Here is a 14,661-nt window from a genome sequence, read left to right on the forward strand (position 1 = left end):
CCTCAACTTTAGAAGGTATTCCTTATAACTTAATCGGTCTAATTAGTATTTAATACACATGTTAAAGTTCTTCACAACACAATTCACAAATAATTTTGGCAGAAAAAGTATTTTCCTGACGTCGAATTGAATTGCTTCTTTATGCTACACTTAATTAATTCGAAACATTCATAGAAAACAACAACAACACCGGCATACAGGTCCAAGAAAGTCGTTTTGAATGCATCGAAGGGAGAATGTGATAATTAATGAATGATAAACAGTGGACGTCATTGAAATAGTAGTATTGCTTTTTAAATTCATTTGACTCTGACGATATTATATAATTACGGCATGTCCAGCATATTCAGTTCTGAATTCTTGGTCCGGTATGGGGGTGAGTGATTTCTCTATAGGGCAATCAACTTCTCAAGAAAGAAAGGGTGATGGCGGTTTTTTGTCTGCTGTTGCCATTTCGTACGACGGTGGAGGACTATCATGAGTGCTAGTAGTGTATATGTCTGAAAATTCTAGAAAGAAAATGAAAATTATAATAAAATGATTGTTATAATTATCTTTTTGGTAAATGCTACATGTAATTTCTTTCTAATGAAAGTGATTCAAAAAATTACATTGCTTAACAGAAATTAACTGAGTTACACTATCAAATGTTACTTTGCAAAGCATACTTGTGCAATGGCATGCGTTTAAAATTAATATGATAAAATAATGCATCTATATGTACATGCACTTTACAGGTGTCTATCTTGACTTACTTGGCCTCTCTGCTGTGGCCGTATGCCTCCTTGGTCTGGATGTCTTTATACGTTTAACCACACAAAATACGCCAACAAACAGCAACACAGTAGCGACAATGATCCCAATCACCAATCCAACAATTGTCCCCCTGTTGTTAGTATAATGAATTATATTAAGTTTAAAAAAAAATTGTGATATAATTTCCATTATACATGTATATAAGATTCTCGATCAAAATCAGTTTCAAAACCTTGAAAATATTGCTTTTGGTATCCAGATTAATATTCACTTTATCAATACGCTTAACTTTTACAACAAACATTTCTTGAGAACATAAACATCCTATTTGCTAGCTGCAGGAGTGTAGCACTCCGAGAAATTAAAAATATATTGACAGACCGCATGATAGTCTCCAATTTTTTTCAGGCAAGCGAGCTACAGATCTGCAGCTACATAACTGATTGAATTTTTTCAATGTCCGACTTTAAACGTACACAGTCCAGAAAGGACAGCAGTATTGAAGTCCCTCCTCACCACAACAGTATTTGTAATCATCAGACATAGTATCGTCCAGTGGGCAGAAAAACCGGCCCTTGTATGATACGCTGCCATTAGGGCTCTTGTCATACTTGTCGTTGTAGCAAACTTTGGGCACTGTAAAGTAAAATATAAAAAAAACTAAAGGAAAAAAAGATTTTGATTTTTTTAAATTTTAAAAACATTAAAGTTCTTGGATAATTGCTAAACAAGAATATTACTATGAAAGTGTACAAGCTAGAATTTAAAGAAAATCAACGATCCATGTCGACACAGATGAATGTAAAATGGTTTGTCATCACTGTCTAGTGAGTAGTGTATGCCAGTGCATCAGCGATAGTGAGAAACATGGGTTAATTTGCATAAAGGACGAAGCAAATTAAGCCACCTTAGCTCCTGACCTATTGATTGGCGAAATTTACATTCCAGTAGAATGATCAAGAAATCAACTCACCAAACTTTCAAGGTTATCACAAAGAAAACAAATAGCAATGGAAATATTATCTGATATCACTTCATATAAACAAAATTAAGTTCTAGAAGACAAAATGCACTTACACGTGCCATGTTCAGTATAACTGGCTCTCATGCGGTACCGAGCAGCTCCGTACACAGTTCCAAGCAGCAGGGCGGTCCGAATACTACGGGAGCCGGAGATACGGTTACCCCTGAAAGCGGATCTATAACCTCTACTGCTTCTGTAGGAACCACCCCCATAACGCCCCCCTCTAGATCCGCCACGACCTCCTCTGGCATTGGCTGCAAAAGAAAAATTAAGCCGGAAAACTATTTGGTAGGGTTCTGTACATATAAGAGATAAAACAAAAACAAACATGCATTTACGCAATGTACATATTGTCAATATAAGTGACCCATATATTGCAAGGAATATCCTAGCTCTTTGCGCTAGTAAACTACTTTGTGAATGAATGTATGTTCCCTTTACATCAATTTTATATTATTTATAGGTATATTCATATACAAATCATTAGTGAATCTTATCGGAGATACACAGAAATGATAACAATCATGCACTTGTTTGTATACAATTTTTGTGCATAAGGTTGATGTTTACATATTGTATTGTTATGATTATGAGATGCTGCACATACAATAAATGCTGAGTATGACATGCATGTATCATTCAACAAAGTATTGCCTGGTTGTTTAACATATTAGAACAAATTTTTTGAATCCTGAAAAAGATGTATTAAACCCTATATATATATTGTCTTCCACTGCTAAAGAATGCTTTTTGATACATGAACGCGGAACTATATCTGAACACCTTTGTTTATTCAGGCATTTTTAATGTATTCGAACTGATTATAAATAACATTTGCTTTCGGAAAATCGTATCGTATGAAAGCTACATGTACACTGTATAGTGTTATATACACGTATGTACAGTCATGTAAAACAGTATCCTCAAAACATATACATTTTGGGTCGTGTGAATGCAAAAACATTCTGATAGATTTTTTTTCGAAATCAAATTTTACAGAATTAGATAATGGATATCAATATCAAACAGATATATCCAGATATTTTAACCAAAGTTTTACCTACCTATAGCAAGAACGGCTATAAATGTCCACCATTTCATGGTGTGTCATTTCTGTATCGAAGACACCAATACATGTGATAAAAATATTTCAAAATTACCTGGTACCTTATCACAAAGCGGATGACAAACGCTCGTGTTGACAAATTATCGATCAGATAACCTTTGTGTACTGTATACAAGGGCTCAAAATCGAAAAATGCCAGTCCTGATTTTCCTTGCGATAAACTAGTGATAATTTGATGTTTTGTGGAAATGTTTAGGATGGGTCCAGGAATTCGGATTGCAGGTGAATTTTATTTTTTCAGAGGTAGGGGTCTGGCGACCGCTTTAAGGCATAAAGTATTAACTCTTCAAAGTGTGTGAATTGTTTAATTGATTGATTTAATGTTGCTTAACGTCCCTCTTGAGATTTTTTCATTTAAATGGAGACGCCACCATTTGCCAGAGGAGAGCTGCAAATTTTGTCATGTATTCGACACTTACGGCCATTGAGCAGGTAGGTATCTTTTTCATGCCAGCACCTACTGCGACACGGGACCCCGATTTATACGGTCTCATCCGAAGCACCTGTCTCCACGTCCCACAGTGGGATTCGAACACGCGACGAAAGGATCATGAGTGCGTGAAGCAGCATCCGCGGAAAAAAAGTGCGTAAAAACAGGTTCACAATTCTTGCTTTTCCACGAATACTAGTATTACGATTAGTGTCATTTTCATGTTGTAAACAATTAAAATTGTCCTCTCAACCTTTCTGGGTAAAAGATTTTCTGATAAAAGTAAATTTTAAGACGATTATCTCGCGAAACAAAGGCCATGGATATAAATAGATATGTTTACTTAAATTTTGATCGTTACAGCTTTCCGTACTAGATAAAGCAATGCTGAATTCGGTTAAAGGTCATTTAAAACTGTGATTGCAGGTAAACTTTATTCTTGTTATACTTTATATGAAAGAACATAAATACTGACAGTGAAAATATGCTATCAGTTATAGAATTATCTATGTTTGAGTTTGTGATTCAATTATAAATTCGGAACCGACATGGTAAATGCAAAGATGCTGAAGTTCAGTTAGTAGCGATTTATTCTTCATAATTTCTAATCCCGGTAATGGATATTACTTTTAAAATGATTTTAAAAATATTTTTTAAAATTCTATTGTAAAACTCAATTGTGAAGCTTCTTGTTTCATATAAAAAATGTCAGACCAAAATTATGAACAGTTTAACAGTAAAATTGCTCTATGTACGGAAACACATTTTGGATTAAAGTTCATGCCATTTTAATTATCAACAAAACTTCGACGGATCAAACTTCTTCTTTGTTTAATGCATCATGTTTTGTTTTGTTTTGTTTTTTAAATAGAATTTTACAGGTGAAAAATGGGGCATTTTGATTCTGCGAAAGAGTTCTACTATGACACCTTGTCAAGGGGAGGTAAGAACAAAATTTTAATCAATTATTTTGTTTTTTAAAACAAATAAGAGTTGTAGGTCTTTAGAGTGAAAATATATACACTGTATATAATGTTTAAATTTTCAAAAAAATCTATATACGATAAATATGTTGTTGCTATTATATATGCACATTAATAGAAGAGTATAATATCTAACATTTACATTTTACTAAAAAAAAAATTTGGATAATGTAGTACTGTACTTTAATTGAACTTTCCAAATTTGAATTCACTGAATTTCACTCCAAAACGTATGCATGTATCTTGATCTGTTTTGCATGGATTTTACAGATAAGAGAGTTGAAAACTGGGTATTAATGGCGACCCCTATACCAGTCATCATGTTTTTTGTGGCGTACATTGCGGTTGTAGTAGCTGGTCCTCGTATCATGGCGGGCAGAAACCCTTTCAACATCAAATACCTCTTGTTTCCTTATAATGTAGCTCTAGTGATTCTATCAGTGTACATGTTTAAGGAGGTACGGATTACTTTAAACATTTTATTTTTTTTAAGTAAAATACAATGGCCTATATTTGGTATTTACAACTGTTTTAAGTATGAAAATCAATGAAAGGTAATTCAGAATATTGACCGATATTTAGAGGGGCTAACTTTGTCATTTTTGTTTAAGAAAGTAGGTGTTTACAATTTGAATGAAGGCAATTTAAGATTTTCGAATAAAATAATTTTTTCATTATGTTTCAGTTTCTGATCACCTCTCTCAGATCTAACTACAGTTATTTATGTCAGCCTGTTGACTATTCAGAGAGTCCTCTAGCTATGAGAGTATGTACATGTTTACATAGTTTTAAGACCTTGGCATCATTTTATAATTTTTCAAACATAAAGATATTTTCACACGTAAAAATTAACAGCTATGATCTACAACTTAGTTTTCACAACATGGTCTCTAGAAAAAAAATATTTTCTATGGCAAGACATTTACAAATATTGAATCAATTATCAAAGTAATTTGATGGTATACATTTACCGTTAACTTACCACAAAAAAGGTTCTATTCAAAGAGTGTCATCAGTTTGTCCATTTGTCTATTTATTGTCTCGTAACACAAGAGTCAAAAACTTTAGTGAAGAAAAAAAAAACACCCGGTAAAAATTATTACCACCAATTTTTTCATGGGTGAAATATTTTATAAAATGTTAGACTATGAACATATTCATTCTTTATTCTTGTAGATGGCCAATGTTTGCTGGTGGTTCTTCTTTTCCAAAGTGATTGAATTGCTTGATACAGTATGTAATAATTTGTTACTTTTTCTCATTCGTATCCAGATGTTCGCAAATTTTAAAATACTAGTACTGATAATTTTTTGAGCTATTATAATTTATAATACCCCCAAAAGAAATTATAAAATTTAGAGCAAATTGAAAAAAAATAATTTTTGAGCAATTTTTTTCTGAGATGATTTAAGGAATAACTGTCTTATTTTTCGAATTCATGAAGTGATCAATGGATTGGCTTGTGTGATAATTTGCATAAACGCCGAAGGCGTTTATGCATAAAATTATCACACAAGCCAATTTTTGATCATCTTCATGAATTCGAAAAACAGCAGTATTCCTTATATTTACATGCTTTGATTCCGCCAATCCACGGGCTCCAAGCCTGCTTCTCTCTAGGTTTTTGTCCCGCCCTGCACGTGGTTTTTTTGGAACCGCGCCAAAACATTCATGAGGAAATCAATTACATTTACAATTGGTAATTTTATCTCGGACAAAGACATTGGAAATGTAAATATATATATTAGTAATGTGTATTTTATAAGAAATATCAAAGATACATGCATTAAATATGAAATGTCGAATTCCTTTTTAGGTGTTTTTCATAATGCGCAAAAAGTTTGACCAGGTGACCTTTTTGCACGTGTACCATCACAGCAGTATGATATTTAACTGGTGGTTTGGTGTAAAATACGTTGCAGGTGGTCAATGTAAGTCACATGTCTGTAATCTTTTAGAGACGCATTATTTTGACTTTTTAGCTCACCTGAGCCGAAGGCTCAAGTGAGCTTTTCTGATCAAAATTTGTCCGTCGTCTGTTGTTGTCGTTGTCGTCGTCGTTGTCGTCGTCGGCGTAAACTTTTCACATTTTCATCTTCTTCTCAAGAACCACTGGGCCAATTTCAACCAAACTTGGCACAAAGTATCCTTGGGTAAAGGGGATTCAAGTTTGTTCAAATCAAGGGCCACGCCCTTTTCCAAGGGGAGATAATCATGAATTTGTTAAAAATTAATGGCATTTTTAAAAAATCTTCTTCTCCAGAACCGCTGGGCCAGGAAAGATGAAACTCATGTGGAAGCATCCTCAGGTAGTGTAGATTCAAGTTTGTTCAAATCATGACCCCCGGGGCAAGGGTGGGGCCAAAATGGCCGACCCAAGTTTTACATAGGAATACATAGGAAAAATCTTTAAAAATCTTCTTCTCCAGATCCACTGAGCCAGGAAAGATGAAACTCATATGGAAGCATCCTCAGGTAGTGTAGATTCAAGTTTGTTCAAATCATGACCCCCGGGGCAAGGGTGGGGCCAAAATGGCCGACCCAAGTTTTACATAGGAATACATAGGAAAAATCTTTAAAAATCTTCTTCTCCAGAACCACTGGGCCAGGAAAGATGAAACTCATGTGGAATCATCCCTAGGTAGTGTAGATTCAAGTTTGTTCAAATCATGACCCCCGGGGCAAGGGTGGGGCCAAAATGGCCGACCCAAGTTTTATATAGGAATATTTAGGAAAAATCTTTAAAAAATCTTCTTCTTAAGAACCACTGGGCCAGGAAAGATGAAACTCATGTGGAATCATCCTCAAGTAGTGTAGATTAAAGTTTGTTCAAATCATGACCCCCGGGGTAAGGGTGGGGCCAAAATGGCCGACCCAAGTTTTACATAGGAATATATAGAAAAAATCTTTAAAAATCCTTCTCAAGAACCACTGGGCCAGGAAAGATGAAACTCATGTGGAATCATCCTCAGGTAGTGCATATTCAAGTTTGTTCAAATCATGACCCCTGGGGCTAGGGTGGGGCCAAAATGGCCGACCCAAGTTTTACATAGGGATATATATGGAAACCTTTTAAAATCTTCTTTTCAAGTACTTCAAAGCTATGATTAGTGATATATATATGGAATCATCCTCAGGTAGTGTAGATTCTAGTTTGTTCAAATGATGAATGCCTGGAGGGGGGGTGGGAGTAAATTCAAGCCCGATGTGCTCAGGTGAGCGCTGTGGCCCCTGGGCCTCTTTTTTACTTTCGCGGCAAAACTTCAACTATTATCCATTCGATGAAATACAAAAATCTTTGTTGCATTGTGGCTGGATATAGAGTTCCACGGTAGCAAATTCATTTTTTTAAATCTATGTGAAAATCTAACTTTTCATGCAGTTTATATTTCATAAGAGATAAAGAACATCTTATTTAACTTTGACGATTACATTTTTTAATCATGTATTTTGCTGTCTAAATGAAATACAATAAATCGTTTTAAAAAACAAGTGTTACGAGTACATATATTTTTTTTAAATAAATGTTTTTAAAAAATATTTTTCAGCATTCTTTACGGGTATGTTGAATTCATTCGTCCATATCTTCATGTATTCGTACTACGCCCTCTCGCTACTGGGACCCAATGTTCAGAAGTACCTCTGGTGGAAGAGATATCTAACTAGACTCCAATTGGTGAGTAAGGAACAAAACTGGCAAAAATTTAGAATTAGGTATGAAAGAGAAATCTGAAAATCTACCGAAATAGAAAACTTAAAAGTCTCAGTTTATAATTTTAAATGAAGCATTTCTCGCATGTAGGTGTATATAGATCATCTCCATATCCCTCAAGAGATGCATATGATCCCCCCACTTAAATTGTAGAATCGTTTTTTCTTGTCTTATTTATTCAATGCGTTATTTAATGCCCGCGTGGTGTAGAGGTTAAAGCGTCTGCTCTACAGTCGCGAAGTACGGAGTTGAATTTTATGTCGTGGGTTCAAATCACACTGTGGGACGTAGAGACCGGTCCTTCGGATGAGACCGTAAAATCGAGGTCCCCTGTCGCAGTAGGTACCAGCACGAAAAAGATCCCTCCCTGCTCAATGGCCCTAAATACCAGGTGCAGTAGAGGGCAAAATTTACATCTCTCCACTGGCAAGCAGTGGCGTCCCCATATAAGTGAAAAATTCTCGAGAGGGACATTAAACAATATACAATCAATCAATCAGTGCGCTATTTCTAACCAATATTCTTTCTTTTCCAGATTCAGTTTTTCGCCTTTGTTGTCCATACTGGATACAACCTCATAACAGACTGTGATTTTCCGCAGAGTTTTAACATTGCTGTTTTTCTTTACGCAATTTCTCTAATAATCCTATTCGGGAATTTTTACTACAGAGCATATACGCTAAGACAAAGAGACAATAGGACTGCCAAGAAAACATCATAGATGCTACTTAATGATCAAACTAACTTGCCATTCACTGAATAGTTACATATACTCAATATATACTCAATGTAGAAATTGTGTACGTTTTTGTCTTATATTGTATTTTTTTAATTTGTTACTATGAATACCAGTGAACTTTACAAACATAATAAGATGTGCTAGAGGTTGCTTTCATTTATGTTTTTTAAAATTCAGTCGACTTTATTTCATCAAGGTCGAATTCATTAATGCAAGTGTAATTCTTCCATCAAAATATTATGAATGTTAAAAATATTATCCAAATATATTTTATATCTATGCAGCACAATTTGAAAAAAAAATAATATGAATTTATTTTTACAGTACAGAATTCCAAGGGTCTTGTTTAAAAATGTGTACTAATAGAATGAAGAAAAACAACTCGATCAGCGGCAAATAATATTTTTATTAATAGAAGTTCAATTATCCGTGCCAAAAAGAAATTCAGAAAGGAGAGGACAACGGAGCTTTAAGACATCTCAAAATGGATGTTTCATTTACAATTTCAAAAGTTTTGACAGGGAACCCCTGTTAAAACGGAGTTCCCTGAAATGCCAAAATGTTCGAAATAGTTGGAAGTAATTTTGGTCTGGTAACTCGGCATCACGATCTATCTCTCTTGCTTCGGTACCAGAAAGGAAAAGCCAAAGATGAATTTAGAATAGTAAAATTTTGTCAGCCATGTTAGTCTCGTCTGTTTATGAGGCCAACATTCTGGAAAATTTTAAAGATAGGTCTAAAAAACGAAAATATAAAATTTACAGCCAAAGAGAGCAGCGGGATAAAAGAGCTCGGGTGTCCCCTCCTTGGGTCCAAATGATTTGTAATTTAGAAATAATAAGTTTTGGATGAATTTTATGCCAGTCCATTTTTCGCCAGGCCATATAAATAAAATGTTCTGCCTGGAGGAAATTTTATGCCAGTTCATTTATGAAAGTCCATCTTCAAAATTAATCACTGATGTTGACGTATTTTTCAAGCCGCTCCATTTCCTTGTGGGCGCTTTCAATTTTCTTCTGCACGATGGCCTCTTCTCTTTTCTGCCGGGCCCTCTCTTGTTTTTCTACCTGTGTCTTTTCTTGGTTTTCTAAAATGAATAAAAAAAACACATAATTATAGTTTAATAACAAAAAGGTAATTTAAAGAATGAAATCTGTAAATACGAATTTACATGTAGAAAATGTAGCGCCGTGCGTTATTCAAGGATTTAAATAATTAAACTTACCTCTCCATTTTTCAAAATCCTCTTTTTTGTCAGTAGTCAGTCGGCTAGGAGGCCTGGTCGGCAGCTTAAGTGCTGATTCCGCAGTGAGGAAAGTTAGATCGAAGGCCACACCGCCCTTCCTCTCAGTCAAATCCTCCGTGATCATTGTCTGACGAACCTTTTCATACGCCTTCATTTCTTCCTTCCCCATCACTCCTACCCTGTTATGTTTGCCAAGGCAACTCTGAAATATACCCATGATGTTTTTCAGTGTGTATTCTTGTTTCCAACAGCGAGATTTTTGGGATAGATTATTGTGACGTCATGACTATTATTACGCCATCGTTATTGTGACGTGATAATGACGGATCTAAAAAAATGATCATCCCTACGTTTCCCTATTCCACTAAACTTTAATTCACTATAATACTTTTATACAGCACTTACAGTAACATTTTTTTCGTTTTAAAAATTTAAATTGCATTTTAACGTGTACTGTATATGAAGAAGTTTGGAGAATATTTCTTACAGCACAAGTTTATTTTCACACAGTGTTACTTTAAGTCTTACAGTTTTTTTTCTTCACTTTTTCCATTTCAAAAATAAAGCAAGAAATGTAGATTAAATATCATATTAAAACATTATAATATTTTTTTTTTCTTGGGAAATTATAAAATGTGAGAGGGAAACATCATTTTCAATATTTTTTTAATTTGATTGTCATTCTTCTAAAAAGGAAAAAAAATCAAAATAATTAATCGACTGTATAAAATATCATTAAAAATTTAAGATCACGTAGATGTACATGTACCTTCATGAATCATGACATTGTTGATATACTGTATTTCTCATGTTTCTGCTGGGCTTTTCCACTGGCTCCAATAAGATCTCTGTACAGTTCTAAGAAAAGCTGAAAATATAGGATCTTAAAACTAATCTAAATAATATGATCTTTAAAAAAATAGTTATGTATGAATTGAGGTGGTCCAAATATTTTAACCCATTTTTTATTTGTATATGGACCCTTCCTTTGTATAATTTTTGAACCCGTCTTGTGGCTTCACCCTATCCCGGGGGTCATGATTGGAACATATTTGAATCTACACCACTTGAAGATGGTTCGATAGATCTGTTCTAATAAGACTAAATATGGATTGACTTTCTTGAGAAGAAGCTTTTACTATATATTCCTTGTATAACTTTGACCTCTCATTGAAGCCCAACCCTGCCCCTAGGAGTCAAATCCCTAGCATAAATAATGCCTCCATCCAAGGACAATGCGTCGGATACCCGTGGATGACCCGGATGATGAGTAAAAGATGAGATCACTCGTGGCTATCCGACGATGTACAATTAATTACATGTATCCAAACTGTACTTTGACATATTATACATCTTCCACCGGGTTGGGGGGGGGGGGGGGGGGCGAAGATATTTTAATGTTCAAGTCTAAGGTCACTTCACAGTAATACTCATCTTAATTTTTTTTTTTTTTTTTTTTTTTTTTTTTTTTTTGCATGGAACGATTATTTTGGGGTATTCCTGTTTTTTCCCTATACTACACATAAAAGAAAAGTGTCATAAATATAATTTGGGCATCCAACTATCCCCGGAGTTAAAAATCGAGGGAAGGGGGTGAGACTTTACCCTATAACCATTCGTTAAATACCTAGCATACCTCTGGCTAAAGAAAGTACTGTAAATTCCTTATTTTTCGCGAGTACTTTTTATCGCGAACTGGGTCTTTCACGTCAAATCGCGAGAATTATAATTCGCGAATGGGCGGTTGATCAAAGAATTTACATAGATCTCAGCACCATAAAAATAAAAGCGAGAAATATTTTTTCGCGAGCGACGTTTCTGGCGAAATTACGCGGAAATTAATTCCTCGCGTATAATTAGGAATCTACAGTATAATGTGTTTCCTAGTTACAGTATACTTGTATATAAATTAAAAGAGGTCAATATACTTTGGTAAAATTACCTAAGTTTCTCACTGTTTGTAGTAATTATAGAAGTGGCCAATAACCAGTTTTCAGGGTTGGCCTTTCTTTAAAATGAGAATTTATTTGTAAAAGAATTTTAGGTATCTGTTGGAGACTTAAAAATCAGCCGAATTAGAGGAAAGCTTGTTTTGAGAGGTTTCACTGTACATGTATGTACATAAGCTTTTGAAATGTAACATTTAAACAAGAAAATATTTACATATGAAAAACATTGAAAACAGCAGATAATAAGTTTAAAATGAAGTTTCCGTTTTAGTATGGCAATAATGACGAAATTTTTTTTTTATTCGGGCCACTTTTGAACGATTTGCTTGACTTGCCTTACTAAATCTGGAAACTCCATAACCACCCCTGCCTCCTCCTCTATATAGGTGCATCAATACCAAATAGTCGGAAACAAAAATCAATAAGATTTACCTGTAAACAGCAAATTTAACAGGATAACAATAATAATTTGCTACAAAAATGTAAAATAACACCATAATTACAAATAAAAGATAGTTAATGTTAAAAGTTGTTTTATTTACAGAAACACGGCTTGTAAAATTAAAGGTTAACAATAGGAAAAAAGTTTCTTTTGACACAAAGGGAAACAATTTAAAACAGTGACATCAACGATTTGTATGATACATTAAATTTGCTTCTATATATGCATTTTTATTGGATAAAAATCTTTAAATCTCTAATTACTATAGCAACATTTTCCTTTAAAATGGTAATGCTTACTAAAATGCCGAAATAAATTGATGGAAAAAATTTACTCCTTGCAGGAATTCATTTACAGGATTCTCTTATAATGAAACATGAATAATGATTAATTTTAAAAAGGTTACTTTCGTAAATCATGCTATTTTGTTATCTATCCGTAATTAAGAACACAATATACAATTGCAATTTGTAACGCATGGTGAAATAAAACCGAGATAAATACTACTGAAAAACTGAACTAAAAAAAACAATCAAGTACACATATGAAAATGATGTTGGGATTGAAAGTGAAGTGGAGATAACTACATATATATCGATCTTTTATCTTCAATGTTCTTTTGTGGCAGCATTCAAGTTATCTATGAAGCATTATGGATGAATGTGAGGTAGATTGTCTATAACGCAAAGGTTTACAAATATGTGGTATTTTTGCAAATGTTCAAAATTCTTCAAAATGCTAAATATATGTGTATCTCAAATACGTAAATCGGTAATTGCATATAAAACGAATTTTTTCTACCATAAATAAATGCAAAATCTGCCTTTTTTGTAGGTAGTCTTTTTGTATATCTTAATGTATTAAACAAAATACATGTGTAAACATGTCATGAAACAGTCTTTGACATAAATATGCTCAAGATAGAAGAATAGTAATGTGTAGTATCATCAGAATGGAAGCATAGTGATGTGTAGGATTATCAGGGTAGAAGCATAGCGATATGTAGGATTATCAGGATAGAAGTATAGTAATATGTAGGATTATCAGGATAGAAGTATAGTAATATGTAGGATTATCAGGGTAGGAGCATAGCGATATTTAGGATTATCAGGGTAGAAGCATAGCGATATGTAGGATTATCAGTGTAGAAGAATAGTGATATGTAGGATTATCAGGATAGAAGTATAGTAATATGTAGGATTATCAGGGTAGAAGCATAGCGATATGTAGGATTATCAGGATAGAAGTATAGTAATATGTAGGATTATCAGGGTAGAAGCATAGCGATATGTAGGATTATCAGGATAGAAGTATAGTAATATGTAGGATTATCAGGGTAGAAGCATAGCGATATGTAGGATTATCAGGATAGAAGTATAGTAATATGTAGGATTATCAGGGTAGAAGCATAGTGATATGTAGGATTATCAGGATAGAAGTATAGTAATATGTAGGATTATCAGGGTAGAAGCATAGCGATATGTAGGATTATCAGGGTAGAAGCATAGTGATATGTAGGATTATCAGGGTAGAAGCATAGTGATATGTAGGATTATCAGGATAGAAGTATAGTAATATGTAGGATTATCAGGGTAGAAGCATAGCGATATGTAGGATTATCAGGATAGAAGTATAGTAATATGTAGGATTATCAGGGTAGAAGCATAGCGATATGTAGGATTATTAGGGTAGAAGCATAGCTATATACCGGTATAGGATTATCAAGGTAGGAGCAAAGTGATATATAGGATTATCAGGGTAGAAGCAAAATGATATGTAGGATTATGAGGGTAGAAGCATAGTGGTATGTAGGATTATCAGGATAGAAGCAAAGTGATATGTAGGATTATCAGAGTAGAAGCATAGCGATATGTAGGATTATCAGGGTAGAAGCATAGTGATATGTAGGATTATCAGGATAGAAGTATAGTAATATGTAGGATTATCAGGGTAGAAGCATAGCGATATGTAGGATTATCAGGATAGAAGTATAGTAATATGTAGGATTATCAGGGTAGAAGCATAGCGATATGTAGGATTATCAGGATAGAAGTATAGTAATATGTAGGATTATCAGGGTAGAAGCATAGTGATATGTAGGATTATCAGGATAGAAGTATAGTAATATGTAGGATTATCAGGGTAGAAGCATAGCGATATGTAGGATTATCAGGGTAGAAGCATAGTGATATGTAGGATTATCAGGGTAGAAGCATAGTGATATGTAGGATTATCAGGATAGAAGTATAGTAAT

At 34.0% G+C, this 14,661-nt stretch overlaps 3 protein-coding genes across 3 annotated transcripts; 1 reads left to right on the forward strand and 2 right to left on the reverse strand.

Moving 5' to 3' along the window:
• Positions 1 to 331: 331 nt before the first annotated feature.
• On the reverse strand, positions 332 to 2,881 carry LOC134264227 (uncharacterized). Its single transcript, XM_062746526.1, has 5 exons — positions 2,845 to 2,881; positions 1,834 to 2,034; positions 1,233 to 1,392; positions 756 to 886; positions 332 to 509 (listed from the first exon to the last, which is right to left on the reverse strand). The coding sequence occupies exons 1-5, from the start codon at positions 2,879 to 2,881 to the stop codon at positions 409 to 411; spliced, it is 630 nt and encodes a 209-aa protein (XP_062602510.1). The 3' UTR covers positions 332 to 408.
• Positions 2,882 to 4,205: 1,324 nt separating this feature from the next.
• On the forward strand, positions 4,206 to 8,942 carry LOC134264232 (elongation of very long chain fatty acids protein 4-like). Its single transcript, XM_062746531.1, has 7 exons — positions 4,206 to 4,279; positions 4,590 to 4,777; positions 5,005 to 5,085; positions 5,496 to 5,552; positions 6,136 to 6,250; positions 7,868 to 7,995; positions 8,567 to 8,942. The coding sequence occupies exons 1-7, from the start codon at positions 4,225 to 4,227 to the stop codon at positions 8,750 to 8,752; spliced, it is 810 nt and encodes a 269-aa protein (XP_062602515.1). The 5' UTR covers positions 4,206 to 4,224; the 3' UTR covers positions 8,753 to 8,942.
• A 240-nt stretch (positions 8,943 to 9,182) lies between these two features.
• Positions 9,183 to 10,390, reverse strand: LOC134264234 (uncharacterized). The gene is made up of 2 exons (XM_062746535.1): positions 9,996 to 10,390; positions 9,183 to 9,857 (listed from the first exon to the last, which is right to left on the reverse strand). Exons 1-2 carry the CDS (start codon positions 10,231 to 10,233, stop codon positions 9,721 to 9,723), a joined length of 375 nt encoding a protein of 124 aa, XP_062602519.1. The 5' UTR covers positions 10,234 to 10,390; the 3' UTR covers positions 9,183 to 9,720.
• Between the last annotated feature and the right edge of the window lie 4,271 nt (positions 10,391 to 14,661).

This window comes from Saccostrea cucullata, unplaced genomic scaffold, assembly GCF_032062105.1.
Source record: "Saccostrea cucullata isolate Sc308-1 unplaced genomic scaffold, CSIRO_AGI_Scuc_v1 ctg954, whole genome shotgun sequence".
Classification (NCBI taxonomy): domain Eukaryota; kingdom Metazoa; phylum Mollusca; class Bivalvia; order Ostreida; family Ostreidae; genus Saccostrea; species Saccostrea cuccullata.

What these genes read in the sequence shown, in the direction of transcription:
- LOC134264232 (XM_062746531.1), top strand. Translation starts at nt 4,225, where the DNA reads ATGGGGCATTTTGATTCTGCGAAAGAGTTCTACTATGACACCTTGTCA. An exon ending in CAGTGTACATGTTTAAGGAG is followed by an intron (nt 4,778 to 5,004) that starts GTACGGATTACT and finishes ATTATGTTTCAG; the next exon opens with TTTCTGATCACCTCTCTCAG. An exon ending in ATACGTTGCAGGTGGTCAAT is followed by an intron (nt 6,251 to 7,867) that starts GTAAGTCACATG and finishes AATATTTTTCAG; the next exon opens with CATTCTTTACGGGTATGTTG.
- LOC134264227 (XM_062746526.1), bottom strand. Translation starts at nt 2,881, where the DNA reads ATGAAATGGTGGACATTTATAGCCGTTCTTGCTATAG. An exon ending in TATAGCCGTTCTTGCTATAG is followed by an intron (nt 2,035 to 2,844) that starts GTAGGTAAAACT and finishes TTTCTTTTGCAG; the next exon opens with CCAATGCCAGAGGAGGTCGT. An exon ending in TTATACTGAACATGGCACGT is followed by an intron (nt 1,393 to 1,833) that starts GTAAGTGCATTT and finishes TTTACTTTACAG; the next exon opens with TGCCCAAAGTTTGCTACAAC.
- LOC134264234 (XM_062746535.1), bottom strand. Translation starts at nt 10,233, where the DNA reads ATGGGTATATTTCAGAGTTGCCTTGGCAAACATAACAGGGTAGGAGTG. An exon ending in GGATTTTGAAAAATGGAGAG is followed by an intron (nt 9,858 to 9,995) that starts GTAAGTTTAATT and finishes TATTCATTTTAG; the next exon opens with AAAACCAAGAAAAGACACAG.